Raw genomic sequence first — 22,085 nt, 5'->3', positions numbered from 1 at the left:
GAAAAACTACAGGAACAGCTGTAAAAAGATGATCGATCTATTTATCTAAGATGTGAATGATCAATTTTACCATCATTTCTTTGTTGCTGATTTCAAACGTACATAAAAGCAGGATATAACACACACACACACACAGTATTGGCCCAGCCCACAGCTGTGGATATAAACACAGTGAAAGTGAAAGTAGTTGAAGTTGTTTACTTGCAGCTGTCCGTTGGGCCTGTTTGGCGGGTGAGTGCTTCTTCTTCACATTAAGACTTTAAGGGCAGAAATGTGTGTTTCTGCAGTAAATGTACAATAAAGATACGTTGGTTCGACTGTTGGAGGAGAATAAAGCGCTTCACGTTCAGTTTATAATCTCTCATTTCTTTGCAGGATTTGCACAATTGCTTTTCTATCGCGGTTGTTTTTTTTGTTGTTGTTGCTGATCGATTGTTTCTCTTAAACTTGTTTCAGGATGCTTTAGACTGACAAACGTTACAAGTTCACACAATTAAGAAATTATGTTTGTGTTTTTTTGTCTTCGAACGGTGGAGAACTTCCGTGAAGGGTAAACAGCTGCTTTCACCAGGCGTGCAGTGCCACCTAGTGGCCGGACAGTAGCAGCACAGGAGCAGACAATGAAAACATGAGAACGAACACAAGCAATTAGGCTAAATCTAGATTAAGTTGTCATATTACAAACATGAGTGGTTTTATCAGCATTTTGATCAATTGTGGCAACATTATATTCAATTTCCTTAAAATATGAAAAACTGACGTTTTATCATGATTAGAACTATATTTCTGCAGGTGAATTTCCTTTTTAAAAATGAAATTTTTATAGTGTACATAAAGGCAAAATTTAATATGGAACAGGAGAAGTTTTAGCTTTTTTTTTTGTATGTTTTATCTACTTTATTAACTCTGAACAGAAACTCAAACAGGTACAACGCCATCAGAATGAAATACTAACAATAAATCACAACCCAGCTGGATGCTAGTATATTAACACACTAAAACTAAAAATATTACAAACATCTTTCAGTACAAAGTGCAACCTCAGAATGGCTGAAACACTGAGCGTTACATTATAGCTCACTTCTGTTTCCCCCCAAAATACAGAAGTGTTGGTATACCACTTCTCACTATTTTACCTGCCTCCACAGGTTGCATTCCATTTCACAGACAAGGTATGTCACGTTGTTCTGCAGACTTCACACGAGTAAGTGCAATGTTCCTTTACATTTTATTCATGATTCTCAGTTATCAGGCCTGTTTTAGGACGAGTGCACAGCCTTCTTTGTAAAACTCTGCCTTCTGCTCTGCATGGAAAATGTCCCACTGCATGTGTTACCAGTACTGCTGCTTTTGGTCGGTCCTGGTCAACACATTAAGTTGGAAAGTGATCACGTTACCATAAAGTAACAGTGTTAATGTTGAGATGCTTATTGATTTGTTTGCACCATAGGTCATGATAAAAGACAAGCCTTGATGAAACTAAATGTACATGTGCAGGGGAGGAGAGGAGCCTGACGAGGTGAAGCAAAAACAGGTACATCCATCACAGTCAAGTATTTGAAATTGAAGTCACTTTTGTGTAATTCTGGTTTTTAATGAAGCTCTCATACTCTGTTTGAGATGTTAGTGAAGCTTGATGAAGTCTGCGGTGTTACTGATATCTCATAGACTTACTGAAGGCCAGAAGATGAGTGAATGTGGATCTCAGGGAGGATCAGCGTCTTCAGCGGCCAGCCTGTCTGCGAAGACTGACCGCTCCAGAGAATATCCTCCAAACTTCAGCGGTGAACCCAGACCCTCACAAACAAGGTGAGATTATCAGTACACTCAGACTATATACTCAACATCATGTATTATACTGGGGAAGAGCATTTAATTAGCTGATAATTAGCTTTAATAGTTTTGGTTTGAAATGTTCTTTGTCTCAGGATCACAATACTATTATATTGTTTTATTATATAGCCTTCTTTCATACATAAAGGTACAATTTAACAGACAACATGTTATTCAGTTACTCTCAGGCAAATCTTTCTCAGGCTCTCAATCTGTACAACAGTTCAACATACAGAACACATCAGCACAGAAGCTGCATCAAATCGTGTTTGTGCTGCCAAAACATCTGTCGTAGTAATAAAAATGATCTCCCCAGATTCACTGAAGTCAAGAAGGAATCTCCGGGAGGATCAGCGTCTTCAGCGGCCAGCTCCACGTCTGCAAAGACTGACCGCTCCAGAGAATATCCCCCAAACTTCAGCGGTGAACCCAGACCTTCACAAACAAGGTGAGATTATCAGCACACTGATTTCACAGCATTGACACCAGCATTTAAAGGTTCTCACATTTAGCTTTAATAGTTTTGGTTTGAAATGTTCTCCACAATAGTATTATATAGTATTCATTCCTGTGGATAAATGTAGTTTTAATTCACAGTTGAGTTTCAAAACTTCAGCAGTGAGCTTTGAAGGAATGTTGAATAAATCAAATGTCCAGACTACTGCATACAGGTAATTACAGCCTTCTGTGCAGACAAATGGGAACAAACACTGGTTTTACTCCCTGACTGCATGAAGTTATCACCTATTTATTTCAGTCATTTAATTACAAACAATCTCTGACATAATTTGTCAACGACAGGCATGTTGATGCTGATTACTAAAACGTATGCAGTACTTCATATTCTGACTGGTAGCCTTCATGTGTTTTTGTATGTGATCTGCCTGTTACATTAGATACACCAGTCTAAATTAAGAGTTTATCAGAATGATGAAAGCTGTGCATTCTTTCAACTACATCAAGTGGAAGATGGGAACATCTCCTTCAAATAATTTTGAAGTTATGAACCTCACCTTTCTAAGATAGCAGACTGTCATCAGCATATAGGGAGATATGATGAACAGTACCATGGAACACTTTATGTTTTGACTAATTTATTATATTGACTAATGACTTCACTGAGATTTACATGATGAAGATGATGTATTCAATAGACAGTGAAAAGTAATAAAAGGATGTGTTGTTTTGTTTGCCACGCTGTAGTCGGCAGGTGTTCAATACTCTTACAAACACACCAATAAACTGCCTTTTAACAGTTACAGTAGATTGTAACACTATTTACTTATGCAGATTAAAAATTCAAATAAAGATCATTTTCATTCTTTATTAATTCCATTGCACAATAGGTGGAATGTTTACCTCAAAAGGTAACAAAAAACAAAAAGTAATGCATGCTTTGATAGAAAACGTTTTTTTTTGGCAACTCTCTCTAACTTGTTTCAGTGGCCAGACTACATCAAGCATTCGGCAGAACCAGGGCCCTCTGGAGGTAGGAGGTTATATTTAATAATCAACTAATCTTTTTGTTCATTACTACAGTCACAGAGGTGGCTTGTTCTAGTTCACAAAGTAGTTAATGGAAGGAAATTATGAGCAGATTTACTATATCACAATGGTAAAGGTATACATAACATTGTTTTAACAGATGTTGACTCAGTACAGCACCCTCTAAAATGCAATAATTTTACCAACACATCTCATCAATTATTTATTATTATATATATATATTATTTTGTGAACTTGGCCCAAAAACATGCAGAGTGGTATTGCACATCATAGTATCATTGCAGTAACATTGTAACTTCAAAATAAAATTGATTTATGATGTACACCTACACCTGAGGGACTGGGATACTGATATATGAAAAAAGCAAACAGTTTAATAAAACATTTCATGGTCTTTGTCAGGTGTTTGAATCTAAAGTCATGGCTTTTGTAAAGCAAGCTCTGAGAACCCATAAGAAGGTCCTTGGATTGTCTGAGGAAGACGAGCATGAGGACGTTATTAATGGTCAGCCGGTTGAGTTTGATGATGAAGCAGATGAAGCAGTCCTGAAGATTGCCCTCCATATCTTGAGGACCATGAATAAGGATGAACATGCCGACACACTTGAGCAAAGTAGGAGACTGCTTGTTACCTTACGAGTTTGTGTTTGTTAGGAGAGCTCACTGTAGCTGCCTGCTAATGTTCAATAAATGTTTTACATTAAGTTTATTACCAATTTCACAATTTGTCAGTCGCCTATTAACTTTGGTCTAATTTGAAATACTTCCACACCTATTAGATGAGCTGCCGTGAAAGATATAATATATAATATAATGATATCATGCTAACACCAGCATCAAGCTAAAACCACAAGTGAGCCAACTTACAGCAGAAGCTGATAAATGCTGAGCAACATATATCCTAGAGTGTAAATTGGGTCAAGTCTGGCAATGTAGAGCTGAACCTGACAAGCTGAGTCTGAGATGTCCCAGAGCTGATGGGACGCGTAACGAGAGGAAGCACATAAATTGTCCTTGTTATTGATGTTATGCATTTCTGTCCCGTTAGGTCATTATGGAAAACCTGTCATGTACCAAAAGAAACTGAAATCTTTCCTGAAGAGGAAAAATGAGAACTTATTTGAAGAGAGAACTTCACAGCAGTGGCCTGTTCCTCTGAAAAAGATTTATACGAAGCTCTATCTGATAGAGGGGGGCAGGGGAGAGGTCAACAATGAACATGAGGTGAGACAAATTGAGACGGCGTTCAACCGGAAGCGGAAGTCTTCGGAAACTCTGATCAAGTGTGAGGACGTCTTCAAGCCCTTACCCAAACAACAAGGCAAACCAATCAGAACGGTGCTGACCAAGGGGATAGCAGGCATCGGCAAAACTGTGTTGGCACAAAAGTTCATGCTGAGTTGGTCAGAGGAGAAAGCCAATCAAGACATCCAGCTCCTGTTTTCACTTCCTTTTAGGGAGCTGAATATGCTTAAAAATAGAATAAGCAGTTGGATGGAGCTCCTGTATGACTTCTTTCCAGGCCTGAAAGAATCTGGAATCAAAGACCTGAAGATGTGCAAAGTTCTGTTTGTACTGGATGGTCTCGATGAGTGCAGACTCCCTCTGGATTTCAAGGGAAATGAGGAATGTTGTGATGCTACACAATCAGCCTCAGTGGATGTGCTGCTGACAAACCTCATTGCAGGTAACCTGCTACCAAAAGCTAATCTATGGATAACTACTCGACCTGCTGCAGCAGGCTGCATCCCTCAACAGTATGTTGACCGCCTTACTGAGGTACGAGGCTTCAACAACCTACAGAAGGAGCAGTACTTCCAGAAGAAGATTGACGATGAAACTTTAGCCAGAAGAGTAATCGCAAACATAAGGTCGACAAGAAGTCTCTACATCATGTGCCACATGCCCGTGTTTTGCTGGATTTCCTCTATTGTCCTGGGAAAAATGTGTGCCGAAGCAGGAGGAGGAAAAATGCCAAAGACTTTGACTCAGATGTACATCCACTTCCTGGCACATCAGACTGCACAGATGCATGACAAGTACTGCGAAAAGCAACAACTGGACTACCAAGGGAATAACAAGGTGATAATGTCACTTGGGAAGTTGGCCTTCCAGCAGCTGGAGAAAGGCAACCTGATCTTCTATGAGGACGATCTCAGAGACTGCGGTATTGATGTCAAAAAAGCGTCTGTCTACTCAGGAGTTTGCACTCAAGTCTTTAGGGAAGAGTCCTGGATGCAGCATAAAGTCTTCTGCTTTGTGCATCTGTCTGTCCAAGAGTTTCTCGCAGCTTTGTACGTCCATGTGATGTACAAGGTTAATGGTGTTAACCTGATGATCGAAGAACCTGAACAGACGGCCCAAACCAAGCCTGTGTCCGATTTGCATAAAGCTGCAGTGGACAGAGCCTTACAAAGTGACAACGGCCACCTGGATCTCTTCTTGCGTTTCCTCCTCGGACTCTCTCTGGAGTCCAGTCAGGGTCTGCTCAGAGGCCTGAAGATTCAGGTAGAAACCTGCGACTCCCAAAGTCATGAGGAAACCGTCAAGTACATCAAGGAGAAAATAAATCAGACCCTTCATTCAGAGAAGTACGTCAATCTCTTCCACTGTCTGAATGAGTTAAACGACCACTCGCTGGTGAAGGAGATCCAGGGCCACTTAGACGCAGACCTAGACTTGATGATGGACAAGTGCTCTGCAGCTCAGTGGGCAGCTCTGGTCTTTGTGTTGCTGACCTCACCGGAGAAGCCAGAGGAGATCCATCTCAAGAAATACTCCAGAACAGAAGATGGCCTTCTCAAGCTCTTACCAGCCATCAAAGCATCTGGATCAGCAATGTACGTAACTTTCATCATTTTCTAATTGCTAATCTTCAACAATTATCTCTGGATGTCCTGAACCCGTCCACCATAGACTTTTAATAACAAATGGCCTTTGTCTTTCTGTTTCTGTTCAGGTTGGATGACTGTAATCTCACTGCAGACTGCTGTCAGGAGCTGTCCTCCACTCTCAGCTCAAGCTCTAATGAGTTGAATCATTTAAACTTAAGTGACAACAGCTTACAAGACTCAGGAGTCGAGTCTCTCTGCACCGGACTCCAAAGCCCTCGCTGCAGACTGAAGACTCTGAGGTGAGTCAATGCTCAAGCTGACAATAATGTGACTGAACCAAAGTCCCCCTTGCATTGTTTTAATGCAGAGCTGGTTTCGGTACTTAACAATAAACAAGAGAGAAGAAAATAAACTAAAAAGTAAAACAACTTAGGAGTGCTCTACAGGATGGACTTCATTCCAGTAGATGACGAAGTCCTGATTCAGATTCAGATTCTTTTTTTGTTTTTACTTTCACTTTAGTTTTCCGTTGATGTCTGTATTTGCTTCAGGTTTTGGTTTGACGTACAATGACCAATTAACTGTTATACTTTATGACAGTTGCACTTGTTTTGACTTATGGGTGTATATATAATCATAATTTTCAAACTGTACAACAATTAATATTTACATGTGAAAACAATACAGAATAACAGAGAACAATATAATACAAAAGCCCTGGAGGTAAGTAATTCTTTGAGAGGTGTGAATTAGCTATGTGATGGTTGTAGTTGGGGGTATTGTTATATTTGATTTCTTTATATTCAAAGGTGTTAATTTGTCCGTGTCGTTTGTCCCTTCAGGCTGAACCGATGCAGTCTCACCCAGAGATGCTGTGAAACGCTGGCTTCGGTCCTGAGCTGTCCCTCATCACTTCTTCGAGAGCTGGACCTGAGTGACAACGACATTGAAGACTTGGGAGTGCAGCTGCTCTCTACTGGACTGGGAAATGTGTGCTGTAAACTGGAAACCCTCAGGTATTACTTAAAGAAAACTACGAGTGCATGTTTAATAGTTATGAAGGGTATCAACCACCAGTTAAGAGTGAATTCTGTCGCTCTGTCACAGGTTGGCGTTCTGTAACATCACAGAGACAGGTTGTGGTTTCTTGGCCTCGGCAGTGAAGTCCAACCCATCCCACCTGAGCGAGCTGGACCTGAGCTACAATCACCTAGGAGAGTCTGGAGTGAAGCTCATCTCTGAAGCTCTGGAGGAAGGACGGTGTGAATTAATCAAACTCCGGTAAAGAACAAAGTCTTCATGGGTTTCTTTAGTTTTTTTTGTTACAGCTGTGATGTCTCCTGGGTCATAATGCAGGCTGACAGCATGTGTTTCTATCTGCTCCACAGAGTCGACCACAATGCAGAACACTGGTTTAAACCAGGACTGAGACGATGTAAGTTGTGAATTTTTGAGCAAAAGTCAGTTAGAAATTCACTACAGACCTTTGTGGAAACTGAAATGGGACATTCTTGGTTATGTGGACATTTTTCATATAATAACTCACAATAATACACGATGAGGTGTCCTGAAACTTGAAAATAAAGGACAATGTCGAGGTGAAGAACAGCACAGCACAAAGCGTAGTTTCCAATATTTATTTATATATCAGACACCTCATTGTGCGTTATTGTGATTATACCATGGCCCCTTTTCATTAGAAAAGGAGGCTCATAGAGGTTATTAAATCCTCCTTCATGTAACCCATGGTCAGGATAGTTTAACCAGTGAGTAACTGGGAACGTAGCATGAAACATCAGTATTGTAGCTATGGTTACCTGCAGTTTGGTATGGAATGAGCACCGGTTTTAAATGGGTATCTCATTGCCAGACGTCTAACTCCTTGACTTCTTCCTGCCACCAGTTGCATGTGAGCTTACAATGGATCCTAACACCGCTCACAAACTCCTCGTCCTCTCCGACGACCACCAAAAGGTTAGCCAGGGCAGAGAGGAGCAGCCGTATCCGGATCACCCTGACAGGTTTGACCACTGGGCCCAAGTCCTGTCCCAGCGGGGCCTGACGAGCCGCTGCTACTGGGAGGTGGAATGGGAAGGAAGCTGGGTCGCGATCGGAGTGACCCATAAGGGCATCAGTCGCAAAGGGCCAGACAATGACTGCGTGATGGGATACAATGAAATATCTTGGAGTCTGCATTGTTCTGTTAAAGGCTACCGCGCGTATCATAACTACGAGAGCATCGTGCCTCGTGTCCCTCTAGGTGGTTCTCGTAGACTGGCTGTGTATCTGGACTGGGAGGCCGGCTTCCTGTCCTTCTACAGGGTTTCCTCTGAAAGGTCGCTGACACACCTGCACACCTTCTTCACCAAGTTCACTGAGCCTCTCCACCCAGTCTTCAGGGTGTGGGGGAGGAGCTCCTCAGTGAGGCTGTGTCCGGTGACAGAATCAAAGAGATGGCCGCAATAACTCGATGATTGATTAGTCTTCATTCACACTGATCAAAGTAAACAATCGAAGTGATCCGTTGTATCTGAGGTGTTAAATGATATCAATATAATATTAATATCAAATAAAATATTTAACAGTCATATCTGACTTCATTAAACGGATCAAAACAGTTTGATATAAAGACAATTTAAACCAATAACCATCGAGTACTATACAGTCACTGTAGGTCAGTGGTTCCCACCTTTTTCTTAAGGGACCCCTATTTTACCATTGTATATACGCCGACGACCCCCCGCTCCCCACCCATACACGCTTACAGGAGGGAAAGCAGCATACTTCTTTTGAAATATCTTTATGTAGATTTGAATATATTCGTTGCACAGAACAATTAACTGTACAATTAACCTAAATAGTGAACATTATACCTGCAGGAAGTTTGTGTAAAACTAGCAATTTGTATAAAATTCTCAGTAGACTATTTCCTGTGGATATCGCATTATTTTTAATCAATTCTTACCTACTTTTTTGTAGCTTGTGAAATCTGAAGTATACTTCAAAAAAAAATTCTTATAAAACATAAAAAAACATTCTTTCCTGTCTTTTTGCAGTTGCACATTTTCAGATTTATGTATATATATATTTTTTTTTTTTTAATCAAAGGTTTAAGTTGAAAGCAAAGACGTTTCCAATCTATTGAAAACTAGGCTGATGGAATAAAAATGACAGCTCAATAGTTTCACAGGATCAGTACATAAACTCTCTATAGACGCCGTCTGAAACATTCCTCAGAGTTCCACCAGAGTGAGAATTTAAATATTCTCCAAATAATGACAAATATTACCACAATTACCCAGAACCCAAAGTGAAGTTTTCATGTGTTATATTCTGTCTGACCATTATTTCATTTTATTATGATGTGAAACACAAATGATATTTCAACACTCTGCAAATGAATCTGCAGTTAATCATCAGTCCTGTGAACTTGTCATTTTTAGGGTTTTATACGTTTGTGCATGTAAACCATGTTATAGAATAAAAGCATAAACATGTGAATGTATCACTGGCTGGGACGGTATTTATTTATTCTTTCATTTAGAATTTTAAGCACTGTGTTTCAGATGGATGTACTGTAATACTTGAATCATTTTGATTGATTATTGACTATTTCTCAAAGGTTTTCCCATTTGCAGGTGCATCAGTGTGATGTAGGATTTGGGAAACTGGTCCCTCACCTGAAGAATATTTCCTAATTCCAGCTGTGATACAGACGTTTGTGCTCCTCTGGCTCTAAAACAGCAGCACTTTCTCTTGTGGTTTACTTTATATAGTGTTGATTTATTTCTAACGGTGTTTATTGAAGAATAATGCACACTACTGGCCATCTGCCTGACTGTCAGTCTAAAAGTGTGATAAAGATGCTACGTCAACACGTAAAGGTTATCTGAAAATAACGCACATCCCTCAGCCAATCAGAGTATTCTCTGTACTGTATTAGTACACGATTGCAGTATTCTCTGTGGCCATGGTATAAACTGTAACATCTTCTGCTTCTTTGAACAGCAACAAAGCACCTTAGAAAACTACAACCCAGAACCACCAGCTCTGCACAGCACTTTATTCAGGCCACTACAGGTCAGTACAAACAAACACACACTGCTGGTTCGACGCCCAGTAAAAACAAATGGCTCATTTTCACCTTTCTGAAGCTAACCTTTAGACTAATGCAGGGATGCAAAATGGCACCGGAGGGGAGGACAAGATACAAACAGGTTCAAAGTGATGTTAGGGAACGACTGACAGCACAAACTCTTTAAATGACCCGTGACGACGGGAGTCTGATACACAACGATGAGCTTCAGTTAACGATCATTTCCCCAAAAGACACGGATATTCTAGAACTGCACTCTGCACATGTGGTACTCATGTAATGGCACTATATGAAAACACCAGAGCTTTTCATAACTTGACATTTTGAGGCTTTTCAGTTCATGAATCGTTGAAATCTACGAGAAGACATTTTGTCCCACCAACAGCTGCTCAGAGAGTTTGAGTCCGCTGGTTGTTGAGAGGTCAGGAAGGCGTCCGAGCAGAGACGCCACAGGTTTGATGCCCTGCTCCTCGGGCTGCTGCAGCGCTGCCTGAACTTCACATCATTTCATCGTCGAGTTTAGGACAAAGCTTCGGTGACGTTTTTACGAACTGAATTTCTAAAACAAAACTTCATGTAACTGCAACTTTATTTCAGAACTAAGAGGAACATTTGTACATTTACAGAGAAGTTACGTTTCCAAAAGAGCTGATGAGGAGCTGCGCCCGGATCAGTTTTTACGGAGGTCTAGTGGATTCTCTAACTTTGCAGAGCGAGCCATGATGTTTCAGTTTAATGACGCTACAAACTGAAATGAGTCCTGCCACAGTTCATCTGATGAGATCTGAAGTCTTTTCTCTTGTAAAACGGAAAAATACTGTTTGAAAGCACTTCTGATAATAAAGCATCTCATCTGTTCACTGGAATTCAAATCAAATCAACTCACATTTAGATTTTCTCTGTAAAACTCGGTGAAAGTGTCACAGCTGCGACATACAACAGACAGAATATACAGAGTCTTAATATTTGTGTCTTTGCAGCTCCGTCATTTACGTTCTGATTCCCTCGATGTGAGTCTGAAACCTTTCAGGTCTCTTTTGATCCAAAATAAAACAACCAGGAGGAGACGAGTCCTCCGACAGATCTGCTGCAGGAGGACCAGGACCTGAGACCTTCTCTACTTCCTTGCCTTCGTCAGCTTCACTCCCTTTACACCTTAACGTCCCTCCTCTCCGTCCTCCTCTGTCCTCCTGTCTGTGGTCTTTTGTCATTGGCTGTCGCTCTCTCCCAGTAGCCAATAGGTGGTCATCTTCCCTTTGCCCTTGACGTCGATCTCTCCTCTCAGCTCCAGCTGGAAGCAGTTGAACTCCAGCAGGGTGTCGCGAGTCGCCGCCGACACGTGGATCTTCAGCGCTGCACAAACACACATGCAGGTTTACGCAAGTTCACTTCTATGTGGAACATGATCAAATAATAAGAGACACGTCTTCCTCGTCCTCACGTTCAGGCCACACTAACGGCATGTTAGAGAAGTGGAGTCATTCAACTAATAAACACATCTGTTAGTTAACCTGGAAACTGTTCTGGAACTGGTTTCTGGCAGACCCATTCTTGGGGAAACTGAGTTTTACTGATTTAGAAATGTAGTTTATGCTGAAAGCTAAAGCGAAGACGTGATGAGGGACTCGTCCTCGACTACATCACCTAACCTGAGTATATAGTCTTTGTGTCTTTGTGTGTCTGCAGTTCTGACCTTCTCCGCTGGACTCCATACGTGACGACGTGTTGACGGTGTCCCCGAACAGACAGTAACGTGGCATCTTCAGACCCACCACCCCCGCACACACCGGACCTGCGACACGCAGCAGGAGGACGTTTATGCATCCGTCCCTCTTTTTTTCTGACTACAGAATTTAGTTATTTTATTGTACATTTTAATGCAGCACTTGCTTTAGTTAGACGTCGATTTTGGTTTGATTCTAAACAAAACAGGAGAAGAAAACCAAAACAAAAGACTCAAATTCTGTCCAACGTGGAAAAAAATGAAATGAAACAAACCACAAACAGCATATAACACAAACAGGGTGTTGAGCATAAAGTCGAAGCCTGACAGGAGAAATCATTTAACTGTTACTGTTCTTATTCTATGGTTTATTGTTGTTACCTGTACACCTGGTTTAAAAACTCCTCCACGTGGATGCAGCTGAAGAATAAACGCTTTTGAAGGATGTAGAAAGTCCTTCACTTTCTTTTTCTTGTAATCAACAATGTAATCGTCTCGTGTTGCTGGTCGTAGAGACTAGATATACCCCCTCGCCCCCCCTCACCGCTGTGTATTCCTATCCTCAGCTTCAGCTGTTGTTCTGGTCGGTGGCGGATCTTGAAGGTTCGGACGGCGTCCAGCAGGGCGAGGGCCATGCGGGTGATCTCTCTGCCGTGCAGCTTCCCGTTCCTCACCGGCAGCCCCGACACCACCATGTAGGCGTCGCCGATGGTCTCCACCTGGGGGGCGCCACGGGGCCACAAACGACAGGTTAGTAACTCTGGTGGCTGTTAGAAAATCTGTAGCAGCAGAAAGTGTGTTTTCTGTTTCAGGTCTATTTTCTTATTTAACACGTCTGGTTTTATGGTTTTATCTCAGTTCTTTTCTGCGGCTGTTATTTTGTTAAAATTCACATCTTTTTAAATATATTTTTACTTCTTTTAGATACTGGTTCCTTTGCTCCTAAAAAGTTGCTATTTTGGAGATTTGGAGAGTTTGTTTGAAGTTAAAAAAACATTTAATCTGCAGAGAACAGCAGCAAATACTTTGATCCCCTCGGATCAATAACCCTCTCTTTGTAAAGATGCTTGTGTCTTTGAGTCTGCAGCCCTAAAATCAAGAAGTATTTAAACAAACAAACATACAGAGCGGCTTCTTCTTTTTGGAGAGTCCCAAAATAAGACTAAACTAACATAGTTTGTGTTGACTTTGTCACCTTGTAAACGTCAAAGTTGTCAATGATGGCATCGAAGCAGGTGTAGAGGTCATTCAGCAGAGTCACCACCTGCGGAGTCACAACGACAGACAGACACTGGCTGAAACCATCGAAGTTCAGGGATGTGGGGGAACATCAGACTCACAGCCGTCTGATGCTTTCAACATGGAGCAGAAGAAGAAGTCTGTCCTGTTCTGGGGCAAAGGGGGGGTCCTACCCAGAACTACAAAGATGTACAAAGCTGAGGCCGCTCACCTCCATCGGCGTGCTCTCTGCAGAGATGGCAGTGAAACCCACGATGTCACTGAAGTAGATGGTGACCGAGTCGAAGGCTTCAGCCTGAACCGTCTCACCGCGCTTCAACTGCTCCGCCACTGAGCTGAGGACGGGCGAGAGAGGTGCACAAACACAGGGAGGGAGAGAGAGAGAGGGCGAGAGAGGTGCACAAACACAGGGGGAGAGAGAGAGAGAGAGAGAGGGCGAGAGAGAGAGAGAGAGAGAGGTGCACAAACACAGGGAGAGAGAGAGAGAGAGAGGGGGAGAGAGAGAGAGAGGGCGAGAGAGGTGCACAAACACAGGGAGAGGGAGAGAGAGAGAGGTGCACAAACACAGAGAGAGAGAGAGGTGCACAAACACAGAGAGAGGGAGAGAGAGAGAGAGAGAGAGAGAGAGAGAGAGAGAGGTGCACAAACACAGAGAGAGAGAGAGAGAGAGAGAGAGAGGGCGAGAGAGAGAGAGAGAGAGAGAGGGCGAGAGAGAGAGAGGGAGGGCGAGAGAGGTGCACAAACACAGGGGGAGAGAGAGAGAGAGGGAGAGGGAGAGGGAGAGAGGGCGAGAGAGGTGCACAAACACAGGGAGAGAGAGAGAGAGGTGCACAAACACAGGGAGAGAGAGAGGGAGAGGGAGAGAGAGAGAGGGCGAGAGAGGTGCACAAACACAGGGAGAGGGAGAGAGAGGTGCACAAACACAGGGAGAGAGAGAGGGAGAGGGAGAGAGAGAGAGGGAGAGAGAGGTGCACAAACACAGGGAGAGAGAGAGAGAGAGAGAGGGCGAGAGAGGTGCACAAACACAGGGAGAGAGAGAGGGCGAGAGAGAGGGCGAGAGAGAGAGAGAGAGGGAGAGAGGTGCACAAACACAGGGAGAGAGAGAGAGGGAGAGAGAGAGGTGCACAAACACAGGGGGGGAGGGGGGGAGAGAGAGAGAGGGCGAGAGAGGTGCACAAACACAGGGAGAGAGAGAGGGAGGGGGAGAGAGAGAGAGAGAGGGCGAGAGAGAGGGCGAGAGAGAGAGAGAGAGGGCGAGAGAGAGAGAGAGAGGGCGAGAGAGGTGCACAAACACAGGGAGAGAGAGGGCGAGAGAGAGAGAGGTGCACAAACACAGGGAGAGAGAGGGAGGGAGGGCGAGAGAGAGAGAGAGAGAGCGAGAGAGAGAGAGAGAGGGCGAGAGAGAGAGGGAGAGAGGGAGAGAGAGAGAGAGGGCGAGAGAGAGCGAGAGAGAGGGCGAGAGAGAGAGAGGGAGAGAGAGGGCGAGAGGGAGAGAAAGAGAGGGAGAGAGAGAGAGGGCGAGAGAGGTGCACAAACACAGGGAGAGAGAGAGAGAGAGAGAGAGAGAGAGAGAGAGAGAGGGTTAGTATCTGGTACAGGAGTATACGCAGTACTGACTGTGGTAGTATCTGGTACAGGAGTACACGCAGTACTGACTGTGATAGTATCTGGTACAGGAGTATACGCAGTACTGACTGTGGTAGTATCTGGTACAGTACTGACTGTGGTAGTATCTGGTACAGGAGTATACGCAGTACTGACTGTGGTAGTATCTGGTACAGTACTGACTGTGGTAGTATCTGGTACAGGAGTACACGCAGTACTGACTGTGGTAGTATCTGGTACAGGAGTATACGCAGTACTGACTGTGGTAGTATCTGGTACAGGAGTATACGCAGTACTGACTGTGGTAGTATCTGGTACAGGAGTATACGCAGTACTGACTGTGGTAGTATCTGGTACAGTACTGACTGTGGTAGTATCTGGTACAGGAGTATACGCAGTACTGACTGTGGTAGTATCTGGTACAGGAGTATACGCAGTACTGACTGTGGTAGTATCTGGTACAGTAGCGCTTCAGCCTTGCGTTTCTCCTCATGATAAGCTTGTGTTCGTTCCTCCACCAGCTCCTCCAGGTTGTTGGCGTACTGCTCCATACGGGACAGCAGGTTGTCCAGGATGTTGGTCCGCGACTCCCTGAACACACACACACACACACACACACACACACACACACACACACACACACACACACACACACACACACACACACACACACACACTCATTTAGTGTGAAACGCTCCACTCTCCCAGGCACAGTGAACTACCCACTGTGTACTCTGAAAGATGAGGCAGCATTATAAACAGACCCAGCCTCATACATCATCATCGTCTTCTTCTTCTCATTATTATTATTATTATGATTAATAATGATAAAACTCATCGGTGAGCCTCACTGTGTCACATGTTCCTCCATCACCATGAATAATAATGAATAAAAGACACTGAGGGTGAGCGTCTGTTGTTGCCAGTGTTGCAGTTCCCCACAGCTGCCACTAGATGTTACTAAAGAGCCGCCTCCTCCTGCTGTTGAAGCACTCACTTGTTCTGTTTGTGCAGCAGCAGGCGGATGTGGTTGAATTCTGGTCTCTCTGTCGGCTCCTCTGCCCAGCAGCGCTGCATCAGCTGACCCAGCTCGGGACTGTGACTCTGGGAGTCGATGGTCGGTCTAAGGCAGGGCCACTCGCCCAGAACCACCCGGTCCACGATCTCTGCAGAGGAGGGGGCAGGATCCGGACAGAAAGAGAATTCAGGTGAAAACTTCTTCACCCTCATTATTTTAAACAGATTCAGTGCTGTCTTAGCTTTCAGCTGCATTTCACAGTCTTCCTCAGTGAATGGAGATTGGAAGTTCCACACACTAACACACTGGGGGAGATCATCATTCATTTGATGGATGAAGCTGCCAAAAGAAACTTATCGACCAGTCTGAAATAACAAATGTGGACAGAAATAATGAGCTATGAGCACAAAAACAGACTTTAATACATTCCTCAGACTTATTTAAAAGACCGAAGGCCTCAGCGTGCTTGTTTGTCTAACAACAAAATCCTGGGGGGTCATTGAGGAGAGACTGACTACAGGTGCATGCTGCTGTCACATTCTTCATATCAAGACTGTAAAGACACTCAGACGATACGAGGCCAGTTTCACCGACTTCAGCGTGAGATCATTTCCACAGGTTTGACCAACTGAAAGAAACGACACACATGCCTACATGCATGAACTGGTGTTCATAACAGAAGAAGTGTTTTTTGTTGTTCGCCCCGAACAGGAAGAAACGCTTGATGATCGAACAACTCGTCATGCAAACTAGTCAGTTTGAAGCGTTTTTAAGTTACACTTCTGAGGTAATAAATATTTCGTCATGCAGCTGTGCAGAGATCCTGAAGGATTTTAATGATGATCTCGCCGACATGATGGTTTAGTTTCTCTAGATGTTCAGTAGCTGCTCTACTAAATTCATATTTCGTAAACTGATGTTTAACTTTCAATCTTCTTTAAAATTCCTGGAAAGACACTTCATCTGTAACTCTGCTCTCCTTCTTTTGGAAACACAAACTTTTCCATGTCAACTTCAAATGATTTCATCCGTACACGCAACACTACAACTGAAACTTGACCACGAGCCTATTTTGAATAAATGGGGCCTTTGACGAACTGCAGGCCGCCGGCTCAGACACTGTTTGACAGTTCAGCGTTGGCGGTTCGAGACCTGGAGAGTGTTTTTGGAAACAAAGCTGGAAAAGAAGCCGAGCGATCGGAGCGCCGTCCAGCTGGCTGATCGTCACAGCTGGCAGCAGAAAACATCTGTCTCTCTTCGCCCTCTCAGTCGTACGGTGGTTCTCTCCTCCCCCTCCTCCTCCTCCTCCTCCTCCTCCTCCTCCGTCTGGGTGTAATTGCTGGTCTCAGTCGTGTCATGCTCCGTCTCTAATTCCCTTCATTCAGCTGTCGTCACGACGATGACTCCCCTTCATCCTCTTTGTTCGCTGCTTCTCTGATCGACGACCGAACACAGTTTCCAATCAGGTCGGTGAAGAACAGACTGACAGGACTTAATATTAATACAGACAATACAAAACGATCGATCAATACTTACATAAGTTAATATTTCACTAATGAAAAATATCCACAAGGTAAAAAGTGCAGAACGTAACGATGATGATATTCTGATCATTTCTGTCTCAGGTGTTTGAGTCCTAATGAGAGGAAATCACATGTAAAGAGAAGCAACAAACATCCTGGACGCTCTGTGACAATAACCACCGGAGAATTAGCCCCGATGAAGGCCGGCGCTGCTGGAACACGGTGTTGATCTGACTTCTGGCTTCTTTAGTAACTCAAAACGTCTCCGCGTCCGTTTCTGAGGAAAACAGACGAAGCTTCTGCGCTACAAGCTAATCTCCAAACCAGAAGACATCAGCTACGCCTGACGTCACCGCTCAGACCTCAGCTGACGGCCATTTCCTTCTAACAGACGCAAACTAACAAAGAAATGAGGAAACTCGACCCTCCGGGACGAAGTGGTTTCTGACTCTGTGGTTCGGCCAAAAAACAAACAAATCCTTTGAGCTTTTTTAATCTAATTCTTCTCTTGTTTAATGTTTTCAGTGGAACAAACGTGTTGTCAGCACGCTGACGTGCCAACATAGAACCTTAGAGAATATGTGTTGCTAGGTTCTGTCTGTTCGGCTCACTTTCTTTCCTTTTCCCTGCAGAGAAACTGGAGTCTGTTATTAATAAGTTGCACTCTAGTCGACTCCAGTTAACCAACCATCACGAATGCTCATCTACAAATCATCTGTGGAGAGAAACGACCTCCAGAGGTCCATGAACCTCGTCTCCTCCTGAGAAAAGAGGGTTCCTGCTGCCAGAAACAGCTGAAACACAGGAGACGAGCTCCTCTGGTGGGGAGGACGAAGAAAGACACATGAAGTGAAGAGACATAAAATATAAAGCACAGTTTTCTTTTTCTTGTATCTCACCTTTAGGGCTGAGTGGATCCTCCTCCAGGTAAAAGGCTCCTTGGCGCAGCGCCACCTCCTGGAGGACGATGCCAAAGCTGTAGATGTCTCCTTTCTGAGTTCCCTGAGGGGGTGGAGACTCCATCCTGAGCAGCTCCGGAGCCATCCACAACCTCTCTGTGGGGGGGGGGGTTACTGGTTTGTAAGATGGTTTTAGGAATCTCTTGGTTCTTTTACAGCTTCTGCATTTATATTTATCTTAATGAGAGTGGCATGATAATTGGATTAGTTATTGATCATAGTTCCTGATTGAAGTCAGAATTTCACAACTTTTAGACCGTTAAATCAAAAAGAGATCTGTAGAAAACCTGTTTCTATTCCTCAAAGTGTCCTGGTATCAGCTCTGAAACTCAGGTATCATCTACACAGTCCTACACGATGAGGAGGGGAGCATCTGATGAGGCGGAGTCTTAAATGCGTGACTTCCTGTGTGGAGAGGAACGAGCCACCTGGGTGGAGGGTGGTCCAGAGAGAAGCTGCAGTAAAAGAAAGGGCTGAAACAGAAACTCACGGGCGTAGTAGGCATGAGCGTCTTTTCCTGAGTCGCTGTCGGATCTGAAGCTGGACAAACCGTAGTCTGTGATCTTCAGGACGAAGCGGTTGTCGACGACACAGTTGGACGACTTGAGTTTACCGTGACAGAAGATGACGCTGTTGTGGAGGAAGACCATGCCCTGCAGAGAGAAAGCCGGGTAGAGCTGCAGCTAATCATCAGGGACATACCTTAAATATGAGTTTCAATCAGGAAGGAGGGAAGACACGCACCTTGACGATGTCATTGATGAGAGAATATTTAAACATCCAGTCCAGAGTGATGCTGTCGTTCTCCAGGATGTCCTGAGGACACCAGAGACAGACAGACAGACAGACGGTCAGATGGTCAGACAGACGGTCAGACAGACAGACAGACAGACGGTCAGACAGACGGTCAGACAGACAGACAGACAGACGGTCAGACAGACAGACAGACAGACGGTCAGGCGGTCAGACAGACGGTCAGGCAGACAGACAGACAGACAGTCAGACGGTCAGACAGACAGACGGTCAGACAGCAGACAGTCAGACAGACAGACAGACAGACGGTCAGGCGGTCAGACAGACGGTCAGGCAGACAGACAGACAGACAGACAGACGGTCAGACAGACGGTCAGGCAGACAGACAGACAGACAGACGGTCAGACAGTCAGACGGTCAGACAGACAGACGGTCAGACGGACAGACAGTCAGACAGACGGTCAGACGGTCAGACAGTCAGACAGACAGACAGACAGACGGTCACACAGACAGACAGACAGACGGTCAGACAGACAGACGGTCAGTCAGACGGACAGACGGTCAGTCAGACGGACAGACAGACAGACAGACGGTCAGACAGACGGTCAGACAGACAGACGGTCAAACAGACGGTCAGACAGACAGACGGTCAAACAGTCAGACAGTCAGACGGTCAGTCAGACGGACAGACGGTCAGTCAGACGGACAGACAGACAGACAGACAGACAGACGGTCAGACAGTCAGACAGACAGACAGACGGTCAGACAGACAGACAGACAGATGGTCAGACAGTCAGACAGACAGACAGACGGTCAGACAGACAGACAGACAGACGGTCAGACAGACAGATAGACAGACAGACGGTCAGACAGACGGACAGACAGACGGTCAGACAGGCAGACAGACAGACGGTCAGTCAGACGGACAGACAGACAGACAGACGGTCAGACAGACAGACAGACAGATGGTCAGACAGACAGATAGACAGACAGACGGACAGTCAGACAGGCAGACAGACAGACGGACAGACAGACAGACGGTCAGACGGTCAGACGGTCAGACAGTCAGACAGACAGACAGACGGTCAGACAGTCAGACGGACAGACAGACAGACAGACGGTCAGACAGTCAGACAGACAGACAGACAGACGGTCAGACAGACAGGTAACCACAGGCAGGTGTACCTGCAGACTCCCTCTGGGACAGTACTCGGTGATGATGCAGGTGTTGGGAGGGTCGATGCAGGCTCCGATGAAGTGGGTCAGATGTTCGTTCTGAACGTCTCTCATCTACACAAACACAAAATATGTGAAGATGTCTTCATACAGTGACAGTGACTGTGAGTCTGACATTCATTACAGCCACAACATGAAAGTGTTGCACAGAACAAACATCACTTATTCCTGAAACTCTGTTTCTTAAAACATTTCTTCACCTTTTTCCAAGATTAGTTTTATTGAAAGACGCTCAACTTTCAGCAAAAATGCAAAAACAAAAACATTTAGATTTGTGAGAAAATAGATGTAAAAAACGTGTACAGACACAAAAAAAGGTTAATTATAAACACAATAATATATATATATATGTGTGTGTGTGTGTGTGTAACTGACTGAAAACATTAACTATTATATAATAATAAGAGAGAACATTAAAGAAATGAATGTAATGATTTCTCTGTGAAGAATCTTTGGACACTCACATGTTTGAGTTCGAACAGGACCTCCCTGTTCAGCTCGATGCGTTTCCTGTTGGTGTATTTAATGGCCACGATGTTTCCCTGGAAGAACACGGAGAGCAACACAGCCAACGGTCAAGCCTCAGCTCGAATCCTAAACATCATCAGAACAGAGATCTGAAGTCCCGCCCCCCTTCTTCCTCCCGCAGCTCCCATTAGAGTCAAACAAGCTTCATGGGAGCAAAATAAAAGTTGTTTAATTTAAAACTGATCCACTTCGACTTTCAGTCATGATTTCATCAGTTTTCTGTGTGAGTATTGACCTCATGAGGCCTATTTTCTTCCTTTGATCCAGTTCTGGTTTTGTCTCTGTAGTAAATACAAGTGAAAACTCTTGGTCCTGATTGGCTGACACAGCCGGCTGAACAGGTTGGGAACACGTTCTCGTGTATGAGGAGGTCACTGGCCCTGATGACCTCAGACCTCAGACCTACAGCGTTAACTAGTTAACTGTTGGTGAAATATTTAAAGAGCTCTGGTGCTAATTCATCAGTACATAATGCAGGTTATTAAGTTATTAATATTATTTGCATGCTTTGCTGGTCTGGGAGCAGATTTATCAATATGAAACACAAACTTTAAAACACAACTTTTCTCACAGCTCTATGATATGTAATATTTTGTTAATAATAAACAATATGAAAAAGTTTAAAAACGACTGCAGCTTAATCACCAAAGTCACTGTAAATGAACCACAGATAAAAACTTTTTCTTCCCCAAAGAAACATTTTGAGCGTCTTGCTGCAACTAAGAGGCCACCTCCTTCTCGCCTGGAGGCAGGCTGATCACAGCTGGGTGAGAAGAGTCAGGCAGAGACGAGAAAACAGGCATCTGATCAGATCTGCTCCTTCAAATATTAACATTCAGTCTGATTACAAATAACACACTGACCTTGTAGTAGCCAGTCTTTGCAAAAACCTGCAGGTTTCCATCTCTGGTCGTTAGGGAGCCGTAGTTAGAGCCTCTCTGGAGACAGACACAGGGTCAGAGAGAGTGTGTGTGTGTGTGTGTGTGTGTGTGTGTGTGTGTGTGTGTGTGTGTGTGTGTGTCTGTGTGTGTGTGTGTGTGTGTGTGTCTGTCTGTGTGTGTGTGTGCTGACCAGTGACAGAGTGATCCTGCTGCCGCTGCGCAGCACTTTGTCCAGGTTGCCCATCTGGATGTCGTCCCAGGAAATCCTCCAGAGCTGAGCCACCAGCTCCTTCTCCAGCTTCATCCTCCTGCAGAGAGGAGACGCAGAGAGGAGACGCAGAGAGGAGACGC

The 22,085-nt window shown here is 44.2% G+C and overlaps 2 protein-coding genes across 2 annotated transcripts in view; one reads left to right on the top strand and one right to left on the bottom strand.

Annotated features, from left to right (window-relative positions):
- Positions 1 to 201: 201 nt before the first annotated feature.
- LOC139290818 (NACHT, LRR and PYD domains-containing protein 3-like) lies at positions 202 to 9,678 on the top strand. Its single transcript, XM_070912680.1, has 13 exons — positions 202 to 231; positions 1,149 to 1,204; positions 1,451 to 1,534; positions 1,669 to 1,809; positions 2,150 to 2,281; positions 3,277 to 3,322; positions 3,742 to 3,952; positions 4,388 to 6,179; positions 6,299 to 6,472; positions 7,016 to 7,189; positions 7,281 to 7,454; positions 7,562 to 7,608; positions 8,077 to 9,678. The coding sequence occupies exons 4-13, from the start codon at positions 1,688 to 1,690 to the stop codon at positions 8,637 to 8,639; spliced, it is 3,435 nt and encodes a 1,144-aa protein (XP_070768781.1). The 5' UTR covers positions 202 to 231; positions 1,149 to 1,204; positions 1,451 to 1,534; positions 1,669 to 1,687; the 3' UTR covers positions 8,640 to 9,678.
- Positions 9,679 to 10,232: 554 nt separating this feature from the next.
- The window catches only part of LOC139290819 (atrial natriuretic peptide receptor 1-like), a 63,541-nt gene continuing 51,688 nt past the window's right edge, over positions 10,233 to 22,085 (bottom strand). The window contains exons 8-21 of the mRNA XM_070912681.1: positions 21,925 to 22,042; positions 21,717 to 21,791; positions 20,790 to 20,867; positions 20,275 to 20,379; positions 19,081 to 19,152; positions 18,827 to 18,989; positions 18,277 to 18,432; positions 15,834 to 16,002; positions 15,281 to 15,427; positions 13,443 to 13,566; positions 13,188 to 13,256; positions 12,537 to 12,711; positions 11,963 to 12,061; positions 10,233 to 11,622 (exon numbers count right to left, since the gene is read on the bottom strand). Coding sequence (XP_070768782.1) covers positions 11,477 to 11,622; positions 11,963 to 12,061; positions 12,537 to 12,711; positions 13,188 to 13,256; positions 13,443 to 13,566; positions 15,281 to 15,427; positions 15,834 to 16,002; positions 18,277 to 18,432; positions 18,827 to 18,989; positions 19,081 to 19,152; positions 20,275 to 20,379; positions 20,790 to 20,867; positions 21,717 to 21,791; positions 21,925 to 22,042 — 1,696 coding nt within the window. The 3' untranslated portion in view covers positions 10,233 to 11,476. The remainder of the gene's footprint in view (positions 11,623 to 11,962; positions 12,062 to 12,536; positions 12,712 to 13,187; positions 13,257 to 13,442; positions 13,567 to 15,280; positions 15,428 to 15,833; positions 16,003 to 18,276; positions 18,433 to 18,826; positions 18,990 to 19,080; positions 19,153 to 20,274; positions 20,380 to 20,789; positions 20,868 to 21,716; positions 21,792 to 21,924; positions 22,043 to 22,085) is intronic.

This window comes from Enoplosus armatus, chromosome 9 (genome assembly GCF_043641665.1).
Source record: "Enoplosus armatus isolate fEnoArm2 chromosome 9, fEnoArm2.hap1, whole genome shotgun sequence".
In the NCBI taxonomy this organism is placed as follows: Eukaryota; Metazoa; Chordata; class Actinopteri; order Centrarchiformes; family Enoplosidae; genus Enoplosus; species Enoplosus armatus.
This window is presented reverse-complemented; position numbering and strand designations above follow the sequence as displayed.